Source organism: Sus scrofa, chromosome 3 (genome assembly GCF_000003025.6).
Source record: "Sus scrofa isolate TJ Tabasco breed Duroc chromosome 3, Sscrofa11.1, whole genome shotgun sequence".
Classification (NCBI taxonomy): domain Eukaryota; kingdom Metazoa; phylum Chordata; class Mammalia; order Artiodactyla; family Suidae; genus Sus; species Sus scrofa.
Genome location: NC_010445.4, coordinates 8,026,992 through 8,043,872, shown reverse-complemented (window position 1 = coordinate 8,043,872; position 16,881 = coordinate 8,026,992). Strand labels below are relative to the sequence as shown.

The window sequence follows — 16,881 nt, the reverse complement described above, 5'->3', positions numbered from 1 at the left end:
CATTGTGGCTCAGCAGTAACAAACCCAACTAGTAGCCATGAGGATGCGGATTCAATCCCTGGCCTTGCTCAGTGGGTTAAGAATCTAGCATTGCCGTGACCTGTGGTGTAGGTTGCAGGCATTGCTTGGATCCCATATTGCTGTGGCTGTGCTGTAGGCCGGAGGCTACACTCCAACTCAACCCCTAGAGGGAACTTCCATATGCCACAGGTGTGGCCCTAAAGAGCAAAAAAAAAATAATAATAATAATGACATTTTCAGTTGAAAGAAACTAGGTGGCTTTGGAGTCAGAAAGACCTAGATTTAAGCCATGGAAAAGCCATATGCTACACTGGTCTGAAGCAACACATTTTAAACCCTTTGAGCTCAGTCTCTTTCTCTCTAAAATGCCACATATCCATTCATCGAATGAATCAAACAAATAAAGGGAATAAGCATAGATGTAGCTATCTAGCCAGCCCACAGAAGTGCTAATAAACGTCAGTTCCCACCTCGCCTGTCCCTAGAATAAATAAAGTCAATAACCATCATGTTTCTAGAACATGTGTTGCATTCATGAAAAATGCTTCCTTAGGATCACAAAAGGCAGAAAAAGTGCAAGGCAAAAATAGGAACAAAGAACAAGGGAAACAAAAACAGCAGAGAATACTATACGTATCACTCTAACTGTATCGATAACCACACTGAATGCCAATGGTCTAAGTGCACCAATTAAAAGACAAAGATTGGCAGTTCCCTTGTGGCTCAAGGTTAAGGACACAGCGTTGCTATAGCTGTGGGGCAGGCTGCAACTGTTGTTCCACATGCTGAGGGTCCGGCCAAAACAATAATAATAAAATTAAATAAAAATAGGGACTCCCATCTCGCCTCAGCCGGTTAAGGACACACTGTTGTCTCTGTAAGGAAGTGGGTTCGATCCTCGGCCTTGCTCAGTGGGTTAAGGACCCAGCGTTGCCACAAGCTGCAGTGGAGGTCACAGATGCAGGTCACATCTCGTGTGGCCGAGAGCACACTTCTAAATACATATGGATCAAAGAAGAAATCTCCAGAGAAATTTTTAAACATTTTGTTCTTGTTAGGGGTTTTTGGTCTTTTTTTTTCTTAGGGCTGCACCTGCGGCATATGGAGGTTCCAGGCTAGGGGTCCAATCAGAGCTGAAGCCGCTAGCCTACACCACAGCCACAACAATGCTGGATCCAAGCCACATCTGCAACCTATACCACAGCTCATGGCAGCACCGGATCCTTAACCCACTGAGCAAGGCCAGGGATCGAACCTGCGTCCTCATGGATGACAGTCAGGCTCACTGACCACTGAGCCACAATGGGAACTCCGAAATTTTTAAATATTTTGAATTAAATGAACATGAAAATACAACTTATCAAAAGTGTGGGATGGAGCAAAAGCAGTGCTTAGAAGATCTATGGCATTGAATTTATTAGAAAAGAAGAAAGACGTAAAATCAATAATCTAAGATTAGATCTCAGGAAATGAGAAAAAAAAGAACAATTTAATTCGAAGTAAACGGAATAAAAGAATAAGATTTAGAGCACAGGGCGTTCCCATCATGGCTCAGCGGAAACAAATCTGACTAGCATCCATGAGGACAGCACAGTTCAACCCCTGGCCTCGCTCAGTGGGTTAAGGATCTGGCGTTGCCATGAGCTGTGGTGTAGGTCACAGACTTGGCTTGGATCCAGCATTGCTATGGCTGTGATGTAGGCCAGCAGCTACAACTGTGATTTGATTCCTAGCCTGGGAACCTCCATATATTTATTACTGATATCCTTTCATTTTTTGGATGATTTTTCTTCTTTGTCTAACTTTTTGAACAAATCTATAGCTCCATCCATTTCAGCAATTTTTCTCTTCAAAAAGAAGTATTAAGGATAAAAAATTCCCTCTATGTCCTGTTTTAATTGTATTCCACAAGTAACTATGTGGTCAGAAATGATATCTTGTATCCATTTTTACTTCTTCTTTGATCTATACACTTTTAGAACTGTATTTCCTGACTTCCCTAAACGACTTTTTCTCATTATCTTTCTGTTAATGTTTTCTGCAGGGGAGATGGAGGTATTTGAAAGCCAGGAGGCTATTTTTGCAAGAAAGCAGAGGTGATACCATTGCTATTTTTTTTTCTTTTATTTGGAAAAAAACAATGGACATAAATTTATCCTCCATAAAGAATAGCTGCTACCTTCAAGTAAATGTGGTGGTCTATTGAGAGATACACTGGCACAGGTGGGACAGGACTCCTGGGTCCTAGTTGGTGACTGGAAAACTTCCCATGAGAAAATGAGGGAAACACAAACCACTGACAGAATCCTTTTTCACTACCCACAGACCCTCTATTTCAAGATGTCCTGGCCTGACAGCACCATCCCTCAGCCCCCTGGACCCTGTGCTGCCTCTAAATCTGCCTTCAAGTCCTCAGAATCTCCCTCCTTCTTGCACTTTCTCCCCCAGGAGCTCTTGGACCTGACCCATTTTCTGTACTAGCCTCCAGCCTTGGGAGATGAGGAGGGAATTTTTGGCCTCAATGAGCCTCTAAACCTCTATCTACTACCTGAGGGGTCCTGCCCAGGACAGCTCTGCCCTGGGAGGCTATCTGGCCATCCTTGTGACTGGAGACCACCGATAGAGCAGGTCCATGGCCCACACTGGGGATCTATTTTGGGTCCTGACTGAAAGGCAAGGGTCCCTTGGGGTGTACAGGATCTGTAAATGGCACATACCTGCCGCCCTTCCCCCTGCTCTGGGCTGGGATCACCCAAGTGTAAGTGTAGCTGATCTACTCCAACAAAGTAGTTGGGTCTTGGGATAAAAATCTGAAGGAAGCAAGGGACCACAGTGGATTTCACAGGGTATTTCCATGGAATTTGAAAACAAGTTAATTAGAAAACACCAAAAGTGAAACACAAGAGGACAAAAAGAAAGAACAGAGAATGCAAGAGCTGTTGGTTAACATCCCAAGGCTTAACATACTGGTATTTGGCATATCAGAACGGGAAGAGGGAGAAGAATAGTGCAGAAGAAATACCTCAAGAGACAATGCCTAATTTTTTTCAAAAACAACTAAAAACACATTAACCCACAGATCCAAGAAGCTCAGAAAACTCTAAAAAGGAAACACACACAGCTAAACAGGTCATATTTAAACCAATGAAAACCAAAGACAAAGAGAAAAATACAAGGCAACCAGAGAAAAAATATGGCATCTTACACAAAGAGAAAAAAATAAGAATTATACCCAGCTTCATCATGTTATAAGCTAGAGGAAAATAAAATGGCATCTTTGAAGTACTGGGCGGGGGGGGGGGGACCCAATCCAGAATTCTATACCCAGCAAAAATAACTTTCAAAAATGGTGGAAAATGACTTTTTTTTTTGTCAAGGGATTGAACCTGTACCACAGCAGTGACCCCAGCCACAGCAGTGACAATGCTGGATTCTTAACCTGCTGAGCCACCAGGGAATTCTGACAAAATGACTTTCTCTGACAAACCAGTGCTGGTGAGGATGTGAAGTAACTGGAATTCTCAAATATTGCTGATGGGAATGCAAAATGGTACAGCATTCTGCAAACAGTTTGACAGTTTCTTACAAAACTAATATTTTATACTATACATCCCAGAAATCACACTCCTAGATACTTATACCAAACAAATGAAACCTTACATTCACACACAGAAACCTATGCATGAATGTTTAAGGTAGATTTTTCTTAATTACCCCAAACCGGAAATAACCCAAATAGCCTTCAAATACAACAACCTCAAACTGGTACATCCTTGCAACGTACTACTACTCTGGAATAACAAGGAACAAACTACTTTCATGTTTAACAATATGGATACGTCTTAGATACATTATGCTAAGTGATCTTAAATACATTATACTAAGAAACCAAATTCAGAAGGCTATACACTCTATGATCTCTTTTTTTATGACATTCTAGGTGGAAAAAGGGTATTTTAAAAGGAAACAGATCAACGGGTGTCATAGGGAGGTGACTACAAAGGATCACAGGGAAGTTTTTAGGGTCATGAAAATGTTTGATTGCATTTGTGATCACCTATCAAAATGTATGGTTATGATGCTTACAAGAATACATTTTACTGGAGTTCCTGTCGTGGCTCAGTGGTTAACGAATCCAACTAGTAACCATGAGGTTGCGGGTTTGATCCCTGGCCTTGCTCAGTGGGTTAAGGATCGGGGTTGCTGTGAGCAGTGGTGTAGGTCACAGATATGGCTCAGATCCTGCGTTGCTGTGGCTGTGTTTCCCTAGACTGGGAACCTCCATATGCCATGGGTGTGGCCTTAGGAAAGACAAAAACACCAAAAAAAGAAAAGAAAATGTCCTTCAGTTTCAACCATGTTGTCAAAAATGGCCCTTTTCTTTAAGGCTGAATAATACTCCTCTCTGTATGTAGATACATATGTTTCACTCACATTTTCTTCATCCATCCATCCATAATTGAGCTCTTAGGTTGCTCCCATATCTTGGCTATCGTGGATTATGCTACAATGAACATGGGAATGCCAGTATCTCTTTGACATATTGAATTCATTTCAGTTGGATACCCCGAAATGGGATCAGGATCATACAGTGATTCTATTTTTATTTTTTGAGTAAATTCCATACTGTTTTCCACAATGGCTGTATCAATTTACTTTCCCATTAACAGTCAGTACACAAGAGTTCCCTTTTTACCATAATCTCACCAACACCTGTTACCTTTTCAGTTCTAGCCATCCTAACAGGTGTGAAGTGGTATCTCACTGTGGTTTTGATTTGCATTTCCATAACAATTAGTGATGCCAAGCACATTTTCTTAAACCTGTTGGCCATGTGTTTGTCTCCTTTGGAAAAATGTCTATTCATGTCTTTTGCCAATATTTAAACTGGGTTGCTTCTGTGCTATTGAGTTGTATGAATTTCTTATATATTTTAGAAATTAACCAATGATCAGACATAGTTTGCAAATATTTTCTCCCATTCTGCAGGTAATCTTTTCATTTTGTTGTTTCCTTTGTCGTGAAGATTTTTAGTTTGAGGTAGTCCCACTTACGTTTTTTGTTTGTTTGTTTGTTTGTTTAGGGCTGCCCCTGAGGCATATGGAGGTTCCCATGCTAGGGGTCAAATCGGAGCTATAGCCGCAGGCCTGCGCAACAGCCACAGAAACACCATGTCCAAGATGCGTCTTCGACTTACACCACAGCTCACGACGCCAGATCCCCAACACACTGAGCAAGGCCAGGGATTGAACCTGCATCCTCATGGATACTGGTCAGATTTGTTGCCACTGAGTCACGACAGGAACTCCCCAGTCCCACTTGTTTTTGCTCTTGCTGCCACAAAAAAAAGTCACAACCAAGATCAATATCAAGGAGCTTTTTCCCTATGTTTTCTTCTAGGTGTCTTTTTTTTTCCGGGGCTGCACCTGAAGCACATGGAGGTTCCCAGGCTAGGGGTCAAATCAGAGCCACAGCTGCCAGCCTACACCACAGCCACAGCAACACGGGATCCAAGGTGCATCTGCAACCTACACAGCTCACAGCAACGCCGGATCCTTAACCCACTGAGCAAGGCCAGGGATCGAACACGCGTCCTCATGGATACTAGTTGGGTTTGTTAACCACTGAGCCACGACAGAAGCTCCCCATCTTCTAGGATTCTGTTGTCACAGTTCTTACATTTAAGTCTTTAATCTGCTCCAAGTTAATTTTTGTGTATAGTATAAGGGTCTGATTTCATTCTTTTGCATGAATGAAATTCTTTTACCCAGTTTTCCCAACACTATGTCATCATTCATAAAATTAAATACTACATATGTGAAAATGAATGAACATAGCTACTCGCTATAAATGAATAATTCTCAAGGTAATGATATTGAGTGAAAAAAGCAAATATATAATACTTACAATACGATCTCATTTATAAAATGTTTAAAAACATCCCTTGTGTAAATGTTAATCTATATATAGTAAGACTACCAAAAAGAAAATCAACAAAATGATAAACACTCCTTTCAAGATAGGAAAGGGGGTCAGGAAAGGGATGGGATTAGAGAAAAATATAAAGGAGAATTCCAAGTAATGACAATGTATTTTTCTTAAACTGGGTGCTGAGTATATAGGTATTTGTTGCATTATTGTTCTTTGTAACTTTTATTTTATTTGGGTTTTGTTTTGTTTTGTTTTGGCTGCACCTGAGGCCTGTGGAAGTTCCCAGATCAGGGATTGAACATGCACTGCAGTTGCAACCTGTGCTGCAGCAATGCTAGATCCTTCACCTGCTGTGCCATTCCTGTACATTTGAGGTGTTCTTGTAATTACTTAATTTTTAACCAATTAAAATCACTTTTAGACTATTTAAGGTGCATGAAGAGAAACAGGAGCCCACAAAGGAGACTGAGAAAAAGTATGTGGTGAGATAAGTGGAGAACAGAGCACTGCGCAGTCCAGAAAGCCAAGAGGGCATACAAGTTTCAAGTAGGAATGTCAAGTGCTGCTGGTGGTCAAGTAATACAAGCACTAAGTGTCCCCTGGATTTGGCAGTTGTGACGTTCATGAGCTATGCTATCCAGTGGAGTGGTCAGGGTGGGAGCTGGTCTGAGCAGGGTACGGAATAGAAACTGATGAAGAATCAGCAAGGATATAAAGAAAATGTCTGGTGGGGGTGGGGAGGAACCACCCCTCTTCTGGAGGTGAGCTTCGGTGAAGATGCTGATGAGATTTCTGCTTCTGGCTTGAAGCAGAAATAGCAGGGACAACAGTCCTTGCTTTCCCTGTGAAGTGCTGCCCCCTTCTGGAAATGAGGAGGGAACGATGTGATGTGATTGACAGCAGCTTTGGGGAATGGGAGTCAGCACAAAGGACTGCACTTAGAAAAGCATAGATTGGAGTTCTCTTGTAGCACAGGGGATTAAGAATCTGGCCATGTCACTGCAATGGCTTGGGTCACTGCTTTGTCGTGGGTTCAATGCCTGGCCCAGAAACCTCCACATGCCATGGGTACAGACTAAAATTTAAAAATTTTAGGAGTTCCCACGGTGGCTCAGTGGTTAATGAATCAGACTAGGAACCATGAGGTTGCGGGTTCACTCTCTGGCCTCGCTCAGTGGGTTAAGGATCCTGCATTGCCGTGAGCTGTGGTGTAGGTTGCAGATGTGGCTGGGATCTGACATTGCTGTGGCTGTGGTGTAGGCCGGTGGCTACAGCTCCAATTAGACCCCTAGCCTGGGAACCTCCATATGTCTCGGGCGCAGGCCTAAAAAACAAACAAAAAAAACCTAAAAAAGTACTAAATCACAAGTATACAGATCAAGCGTTGCCACAGCTACAGCTAGGTTACAACTGTAGCTCCAATCTAATCCCTGGCCTAGGAACTCCATATACCACAGGGCAGTCAAAAAAAAAAAAGATGGAGAGGCTATTTCCACACGCTTGAAACTGGGCTGGCCCTATGTCCAACAGATGTGAGCTAAGTGATACTGTGCAATTTCTGAGCCTAGACCTCAAGTGGCCTTGTAGCGTCTGCTCTCAAGGGGCACAGAGAGGAGAGGACTTTCCGGAAATAATTACCAACACACGTTACCTAATGCTGAGTGAACAATACAGAGAATGCATTACTAGAGCCTAAATTAAGGTTAGCAAATTCAGGGGTGGTTTTCTGCAGGAGATGAGAGAGCTGAGCCTGGGTGACTTGAGAGGTGGGGAAGAGAGGCTGGCTGCGGGGGGGCAGGAAAGGAGGATGCGGGTGTCTGGAAGGCAGCAGGCAGTCAGCCAAACCGCAGCAGAGAGCTATTCTTGGAGAGAACTGGGCAAGATAGTTCAGGTTATCCTGCAGCCAGTGTCTGTCAGCGATTCGTGAGTAGAGGAAGCTGATCATATAAGTCAAGTTTTCACAAAAAAAGAAGTTTGAAACTAACCTAACTTTCTAAGTCAGCTATACTCTAATAAAACTTATTTTTTAAAAAACTGAGAAAATGCTGATCTCCTTGTAAGTACACCCCCCCCCCAAAAAAAAAAGTTGGAAAGAAACTTCTAAGAGTACAATCACTCTGGGCCCAAATGCCTAATATTTTAAGCACTGTTTTCCCTCTGTTATTAGCCCTCTCCCCATGCCGTCCTCACTGCCTGTCCCTAAGGGATCATTTCTACCAGTGTTTGTATCCACTCGGGATTTAGCTTGTAAACGACTCAAAACACAGTCAAAGCAGCTTGGGCAGGAAAGGAGCTGAGTAGCACAGGTGACTGAGGAGTTAGGCAGTGGATCTGGCTTCTACTGCTCACATACCTGACACATGGTCTGTTTCTCTTCACTGCCCATTTCTGACCCTGCTGCTCAGGTTCATTCTCAGTCCCCATTTGGTGGCCCCAGCAGCAGTGGGCTCTTCCAACAAAGGGGCAAGGTGACCCAACCTCCCAGGTCAGTCCTGCAGGAACGAACAAGACTTTTTTTCCCCTATGCCAGGAAAACAAACAAACAAACAAACAAAACTAATATTACCAAGACTGTACTAGCTTAGGTGACCTGTCCATTCTGGAGACAATCAGTGTGGCCAAAGCAGTGTATTGCTCTGGGTAACCAGCCCTAAGTCATGGGCAGAAAACCTATGTTCTGGAAAGTCAGCTGAGACTAGAAATTTTGTCTGTACAACTCGAGAATGCATAGCTCTAAATAACCCATCCTCTCCTCTCTCATGCTCCGCACAGCCCTGAAACCTATGGATCTACAGGCCACATGTCAGATGGGGCTCTGGTGGCACGACTCGGGGCATAGTGCTGCACTGGCACGCACACAGCTGGTTCCAGCTCCCTCCACTCATCAGTGGCTTCTTTATACTTGGTGGCCCAAGAACTGGGAGGCCTGGCTGGGGGCCCCCACACCATGGTGGTGCTTGGCCTGGGTGCCCGCCTCACCACTTTCCCCCTGTTCATCATTGTGCAAGGACAGGTGGGGATCCGGGCAGCCGTGGCTACGCTGCTGACTTGGGAGCACCACGTTCTTGTGGTCATCAAACTGGACAACACCGGGTACAAGTCCATGTACGGCAGCGACTGAACTGCCTTTGCTGACCTCTGTGTGGCCTTTGTGCACACCCAGGAAATGACCCTCAGTCTGGCCCCGCCTGACAGCATCCACCCAGGGAAGTTCATCATCTGCAATAAGGTAGACTTCCTCCTTTGCCTCCTCTGCCCCACCTGAGCGCTTCTGCCCCCCCTGGACCATGTGGATGGAAGGCCTGGGCACTGGGACACAGTTGTAAAGAGGAGCACAGCCATAGGAAGGCTTCTGCGATAAGGGCAAGTGCCATCAACTTCTAGAAGACTACGATGGCTTCCTACCTAGTCCAGCCCATTCTACTGTTGCCCCACTCCAGCCCTTTCTCTACTCAGAACAAGAGTGATTATTTTAAAACATAAACGAGACCAGGTCATCAGCCTGATCTTATGTAATCGGTATAACCAAAGCCAAAGCCTCCCATCTCAGTACAAACCCAAACTCCCCACCATGCCCTGCATGACTCTGCAGCCTCATTTATTGCTGTTCTTCCCTGGTGCTCTGCAGTCCAACTCCATGGTCTTCTTGCTGCTTAAGCAGGTCAAGCTGTCCTGCCTTTAGGGGCTTTATACCTGCTGTTTCTGCATCTGGAATGCCTTTCTCCCAATTCTCAAGTGACTAGCTTTTTCTCATTCAGTTCTCCGATTAAACATCACCGCCTTAGAGGCTTTTCCTGATCACTCTCCCAAGCCAGCATTCCAGCATTCTATCCCCATTTCACCCTAGTTTTTTTTTTGTTTTGTTTTGTTTTTTTCTTTTTATAGCCATGCTTCTGGCATACGGAAGTTCCTGGCCCAGGGGTTGAATTGGAGCTGCAGCTGGGGACCATGACACAGTCACGGCAACACCAAATCCAAAATCCACTGAGCAAGGCCACATCCTCACAGAGACATCGAGTCCTTAACCCATTGAACCACAACAGGAACTCCTCTCTCTGCTTTTTTCATTTCACTAACCAGAACTGGTAATTATTTGGTCTACTACTACTATTGTGGTTATTTACCTGTCTCTCCTGTCATCTCCAAGAGGGACAGGAAGTGTGTTTAGCTTGCTCACTGCTGTATCCTTGTGACCTCCAGCCACGCTTGAGACACTGCGGGTGTGTTAACAAATATTCACTGAATGAGTGAATGAATAACTTAAAGTCAGATGACTAAGATGTTACCGCTCTGCCTGCACCTTCTCTCAGCAACCTGCATTCTCTGAGAAACAGGTGATCTATCACCAAAGTGTCCCCCTGCTGCAGCTGCTGGATTACACTCGCATGATTATCACCAGGAATGCTTCACATTTACATTCGGGCAATATGATTTTTCAATGCATCTTCCTACTTTTATTTCAGAAGACTCTCCCAAGAACATTCTCCCATTTTACTAATGAAGCCTGAGAGGTGACAGGTGGCACACAGTGGAGTCAGTCTTTGGTCCTAGTTTGATCACAGAAACAGGTATTCATGACAGCAATGGCCAAAGCACTGTCCTTGGGAAAACTGGCCTCCTGGAAGGGCTAGAAGGGACTACTCGTGACTCCTGTCATGTCCTCTTGTGTCCTGGATGTCAGTTCCTTGGCTTGGGGGTGGGGGTATGGTGTCCTGAACAGGAGTCAAGACGAGTTTATCGGTGAACCGTGGGCTCCTTGTCTCCAATCACGAGTTCTGGCTGGCTGTTCCTCTGACCCTCTGTCTCTGAAGGCGAGGCTTCCCTGATCACCCTAAAGGGAGCGCCATGACCAGGCACAATCACATCGGCAGTGCCTAAGATCCTCTTCCGGCTGCGCTTCTGGGCTACGGGGTCTTCACTCAGCGCCTGCCACGAGTCCTCGTCCCCATCACGTTCAAACACATCGCCCACTACCATTACAGTGCCCAGGGTTGTGCCAGCCACCACCACGCTCACGTCCCGCTGGCCACCATGGCCCGGCGTAGCCCACACCTCGAGTCCAGGCCCCAACCGCAGAGGCCGCTCCTCAGCCAGCCCGTGAGGGAGATAGAGGCCTCCGGGAAGGCAGAAGTCGTGCGAGACCAGCAGAGCTGCCCGGGGAAAGAGCCCCAGATTCCCGATGTGGTCCGAATGCCCGTGGGTCCCCACCACAAGAGTCACATCACCCGGGGATAGGCCCTGCCCCGCCAGAGCCCCCAAGAGTGCCTCCCGAGCCCACGGGCCCGCAGTGTCCACGAGGATGGGGCCACGGGCCGCCTCCTCCAGGGCGGTCTTCACCTCGTGGCTCTCGGGCGAGGGCTCTCGGTGGCTGGAGGCAGGACCCCAGGCCTGAGGCAAGACAAGGGTCACGGAGCCATCGGCACGTAAGGCCTCGCCGACCCCCTCGGGCTCCGCGTAGCCCTGTAGCAGAACCACCACGGAGTAGGGGTCACCGGGCACCAGCAGAGGGGTGTCTCCGCGCAGCGGCTCGGTGCGCACTAGACCGCTCATGGACGGAGAGGGGCGGGCTGGGGAAAGGAAGTGGGACTGTAAGCGACTCTGTGCTCCCCTCCGATTCCCACACTCGCCCAGACTCCGTCAAGTGCTACCTTCCAAGTCTCAGTTCCTTGCCACCCTCTTCGCACCCTTAAGATCGAATAGTCCTCAACCCTTTGCGAAAATGGTATCACCCAACCTTCACTTCTGCAGGAATCTGCCGGTCTCTCAGCGTTTGAGGCCTCTTCCCGGCTCGCGTTCTAGGTTCCCACCCACCACCCTCCGGGGATATCCTTGTTATTTCTCTCACTCTAACCAGAGCTGCTCTCTATCTTGGACCTAATTTTATCACCTCTTTATTCCTCTTGCCTCAGACCGAGGAAGAAGAGACACCGGAAAAGCGTGCTGAAGCTTGTCCTCTGCGAGCTCCCGTAACGGAAGTATGGCGGCTCAGGCGGCGGCGCGCACTGAATTTAATTCCGGCGCGTTTTCAGGCATGCGCAGAAGCGGGCGGCACGGATTAACACCGCCACCCCCCGACCTCCACCCCAACCCCCAACCTGAAAGTCGTTTCGGGCGGTGGACCGCCTGCCAGCTCCTTCCCGCTGTAGAATTACAAAGCACCGTTTGCTTCTAAGAGGACGGCAGCCAACGGCCCTGGGCGCTGCCATATCGTCCAGCTATGATATGTGCACGGCAGTTTGAAATTTGGGGCGGGGCCCGGGTGATACATTTTTTTTAAAAGTTTACTAGCCGTATAGAAAATTTGGCACCTTTGAAATTACATGATGGGCCCTCGGTGTAGACCAAGTGTCCACCTCACCTAATTGCACCACCCCCTTCCAGTGTCCTCTTTTCATTCAGTAGCCTCCTTGACGCCGGCAGTATATGTAGATCGTAGAGAATATCCAGGACATTCAATTGGACCCCTGGCCTGGTGGCTCTTAAAAAAAAAAAAAAAAAAAAAAAAAAAAAGCAAAAGCATTGCCATTGTGGCTCAGCAGTAACAGATCCCACTAGTATCCATGAGGATGCGGAGGTCCAATCCCTAGCCTCACTCAGTGGGTTAAGAATGAGGGGGTTGGGGGGGGGCGTTGCCTTGAGCTGTGATATACTTCGCAGACAATGCTCTGTTCCAGGGTTGCTGTGGCTGTGGCATAGGCCAGCAGCTGCAGCTCGGATTGGAGTGGGGACTTCCATATGCCCCACGCGACGCCCTAAAAAAAAGCAAGGAGGAAAAAAAAATGTCCACGACGTTCAAAGTCTAAAAGCGCCCTCAAGGGGAAAAGCGAGTTTCCCAAGGTTCAAAGCTTCTATGACCTGCTAACCTCTGGGTCCAGAGGAAAGCTGGAGAAAAGTAGAGCTATTTTAAATATCTCACTTCTGTTACCACACACACCTGACAATTAAGGGGCTAAATGGCAGGTAGCAGACTCATCTTTTGGGACTTCGTTTCCATCTGCTGCTGCCACCTTTCTCCCCAAAACCATGCCATACTGCACCACCAGGATCCTGCCTGAGATCAGATGGGAGAGAACAGCTATAAGCTCTAAGGTGGGGACACACACACTCTTAAAGCTGTGGAGCAGGGAGAGCTCAGCCTTCAGAGGGTTCCTCTCCATGACCCCTGTCCCTCCTTGGGGCTCAAAAGCAAGGTTCAAAGATCCTCTGGGTCATGCTTGGGGTGGCCTGGTGAGTCAGTCATCTCCTCTTCCTCCTCCTGATCTTGCTCCTCCTCTCCTGCTGTCTTCTCTTGCCCATCTGCGATCTTCTCGTTTCCAGTCCAGGTTTCCTGTAGACATGCTATGTTGCAGAATAGAAAACTATTTAGATATTGGGCCTGGCGAGAGGGGAGGTTATGGCCTGGCAAGAAAGGGGCCAGCCCACACACTTACCAGTTTCAGCAGCTGGGAGCACATGAGCTTCACAGAGAAAACGCTGTAGGGGCTGCTCCTGATGGTGAAAATACCAGTCTCCCACGACATCTTCAAACTCCTCCAGCATCGTCTCACACTGGTCAGGTGGAAGGGTCAGAAGGGTGTCTATTTTGCTGGGCTTTGCAGACCCTCCTCTCTGCTCCTCACTCCCTGACTCCCCAACCCGCTCTGGAGAGGCAGGGAGCCACGAGGTTAAACTTGGCTTATCAGATGTGTGATCCTCATTCATTCAATGGATACTTACTAGCACCTACTCTGCCAAGTAAGTTATTAAACTCTGAGTCTCAGTTCCTTTCCTGTAAAATGGGTTGTTCTAAGGGTAAAATGAGGCAGCAGCTGCAAAGTACATGACCCCAAATCTGGCACACAGCTGGTGTTTAGCAAGTGGTAGTATATATTATTAGCCTCCATTATACTCCTTGATATAGTCCCAGCCCACTTCAATAGATGACAGAGTCCTCACTCTGCTTAATGATGGACCTCCCTAGGATCTAGCCCCTCTCCCAGGTTCCCTTCTCACCTTCCTGAGCAGTACAGTATGCTATCCTACCTGCTTCTTGAGGAATGTGACCTCCACGCTGGGCTCGTCCCACAGCTCCAGAGGGATGCCCAGATCCACCTTCACCCCCTTCTGCACCAGGCCTTTCAGCGTCGCCATGGTCTGACTCTGCCCCTGAAAGATGGGAACTGAGATCAGTCCTTAGCCCCTACCCTGCCTCCTCCCCTTTTTGCCATATCAGCTTTGTCAACTTTTGGAGACTCAGGCGAGTTCCATAGGGATGAGATGAGGGAGTCTACGATGGGGAGGGGATATTCCAGATCCAGGAGGAGATGGGCAGACATCGCAAGGACCACAGTGGATACAGGTTGTAGTTTCTGAAAAGTGGGCTCCTGCCCAGGGGAAGAGTCTGACCTTGGCATATCTCAGTGAGCCCTTGCGCTCAGCATGCACACTGTAATCCAGGATCCGCTCACATAAATTCTCCAAGGCCTCTTCCAGCCTTGTCTCTCTGTAGGAAGAGGGGAAACAAAGACTCCCTGGATGCTGCGAGTGTTCCCAGGGCTTCTTTGGGGATTGGAAGGTGGAGGAACACCGAGAAGGACTCACGAAACGCTATAAGGGATGTGTCTCTTCCTCTTGCCCGTGTCCAGCACCTGCCCCAGCTCTAATACCTCTCGAGATCGGCCAGTGCGACTCAGCTCTTCCTGTAGCTCCAGGCTCAGCAGTTTACACACTAGATGTCCAAGGGGACGTGAAAGACAAACATACCAGCAACTCATTTTGCAGATGAGCAAAGGCAGCAGAGCATGATGGTTATAGGTGTAAACCCTGGAGCCGGCCTGACAAGGTTGGAATCCTGACTCAGCCATTTGGCTGTGTGACAGTCCTGCTGTACCTTAGCTTCTTTACCTCTAAATTGGTGAGGATTAAATCCATTTACGTAAAGCCCCTGGAATAGTGCCTGGCAAAAGTTCCGAAGCCAGGGATCGAACCCATGCCACAGCAGTGACCCAAGCCACAGCAGTTGACAACACCGGATTCTTAACCCACTGAGCCACAGTTGGCTATTTTTTGTAGTTGTTTACTGAGCTCCTAGATGAACAACAGCAATACAGAGAGCAATAAGATCCATAATCCCTATCCCCTGGATATTGCCATTGTCACTGGGGACAGATTAAAAAGATGATAATATTGTGTAATGATGGACCCTATAATGGGGGTTAAGACCAAGAAGCTTAATTTCACTAGGAAATGCAAACTTCATTCAATGACTTCCTTCTAGCTCACAGTTTCCTTAAGGGTGAGCATTGTGTCTCCTCCACCAGTCTTTCCAGCATGTGACCTGGCCCACAGTGGGCCCCAAGAAAGGGAGGGGCCCACTATGTGCCAGGCAAGCTAAAAATGGACAGGTGACACAGGTGTCTAAAGCATGTCTATGGCACTATCCTAGGACCAGGGAAACACAGGTATTCTCCTTCTCTCCAATTCAGTGGGAGGTGACAAATAAGGAAGGAGGCTTCCAAAGGAGGTGACATTTAAAATGGGTCTTAAAGAATGAAATTCAGAAGGAAGAGGATCATTCCAGGCTAAGGAAAAAAAAAAGAAAAAGAAAAACGTGCAAAGCACAGACGTGCAAAAGGATGAGGCAGTCTCAGTTGCACTGAGAAGTTTAAGATGGCTGAAACATGGGCACTTTGGGGATGGGAGGTGGGGTGTGGAAATGTAAGAGAGATGGAGGCCAGACAACAAAGAGACTTGGATGTTATGGCCAAGACTTTGGCTGTAATCTAATCACAGCAGGAGGCCTGAAGAGGTGTTAAAGCAAAGACCACAATTAAGACTATGTTTAGAAAAACTGACAGGTGTAAGAGGGTATGAATGGAGACACAAATGAAAGGAGAGGAGAGATTAGGACTAAGTAGTGAGGAACACTGATATTGAAGTGCAGTGTGCAGTGAGGCAAAGGGGAAAAGAATTCAGGAAGAAATTAAAGCCAGGAAGGCAACAAACTAAGAAACCAGGGCACTCGATGGTCCAGATCTGAAATGTCTTCTCCCAGCTAGGCCCCAAAAGTGATGCAGCCACAGAAGATGTTGCTCACTGTAAAATCCATTCAGCGCACACCCTCTTCAAAGCCTTACAATTATGGGGAACCTCTCCCAGCTGTGTGGCCTCTTCTTTCTTTTATGAGCTTCAAGGGCTGATTTACTCACTCCTATATCCTCTCAGGAGAGCATGAGGCCTGTAATTTGGGACAGTCTCTGCCAGGGTGGAGCAGAGGATGTCCACAAGGTATTGAGCCTGACACCCCATTCCTGCAGGCTCCCCAGATTTAGGTCTGGTGGCATACGGAAAACACATACACACACACTCATACAGACACACATTGAAGATGCTCAGTAGAGTGGGCGGTCCTGGACCGATAGTCTCTGAACTACAATTCCCACAAACCATTGGGACCCAAACCAGCAAGAACAAGCAGGCTCCCTCTGAATTTCTCATGGGAATTGTAGTACCATAGTTTGGGAGGAGCGCTATGCATTCTTTCCCTTGACCCCATTCGAATTCCATCAGGCTCCACAAGCATCTCCCTCGGGTCCTTAAGGAGGTCGAGTGACCCACCCATCATAGTCCATTTGGTCTGGCCCAGACGAAGGAAGTGGGGCAGAGAGATGCGAATAGGGGCTACTCCCTTTAGATACCTTCGCATTTGCTGGGCAAGCGTTCTGTGTCATCGTCTTCCTCCTTCATTGTCCCAGCGCAAGCACCGTACATAGTCAAAATGAAAAGCAACATTCCCAACGGCACAGGTCCCATGATCAAGGGTCGTCCACAACCAACCACCCCCTTGCCTTCAAAGCAACTCCGGACAGGCAGCGGGCCCTTTAAATCCCGAAGGTGTCTGCTGCAGCATTAATCCAACGCAAGGCAGGAGGCGCACGCGCAGTGCCGACC

The 16,881-nt window shown here is 47.2% G+C and overlaps 2 protein-coding genes across 3 annotated transcripts; both read right to left on the bottom strand.

Moving 5' to 3' along the window:
• Positions 10,381-14,097, bottom strand: MBLAC1 (metallo-beta-lactamase domain containing 1). 2 transcript variants are annotated; one of them, XM_021086206.1, is made up of 3 exons: positions 13,975-14,097; positions 13,383-13,500; positions 10,383-13,290 (listed from the first exon to the last, which is right to left on the bottom strand). In XM_021086206.1, exon 3 carries the CDS (start codon positions 11,500-11,502, stop codon positions 10,687-10,689), a length of 816 nt encoding a protein of 271 aa, XP_020941865.1. In that variant the 5' UTR covers positions 11,503-13,290; positions 13,383-13,500; positions 13,975-14,097; the 3' UTR covers positions 10,383-10,686. The 2 variants fall into 2 exon arrangements, with proteins under 2 accessions (XP_020941866.1, XP_020941865.1); XM_021086207.1 differs by lacking the exons at positions 13,383-13,500; positions 13,975-14,097 and having other exon boundaries at positions 10,381-11,519; positions 11,840-11,952.
• CNPY4 (canopy FGF signaling regulator 4) lies at positions 12,188-16,876 on the bottom strand. Its single transcript, XM_021086210.1, has 6 exons — positions 16,629-16,876; positions 14,533-14,659; positions 14,338-14,434; positions 13,975-14,097; positions 13,383-13,500; positions 12,188-13,290 (listed from the first exon to the last, which is right to left on the bottom strand). The coding sequence occupies exons 1-6, from the start codon at positions 16,741-16,743 to the stop codon at positions 13,145-13,147; spliced, it is 726 nt and encodes a 241-aa protein (XP_020941869.1). The 5' UTR covers positions 16,744-16,876; the 3' UTR covers positions 12,188-13,144.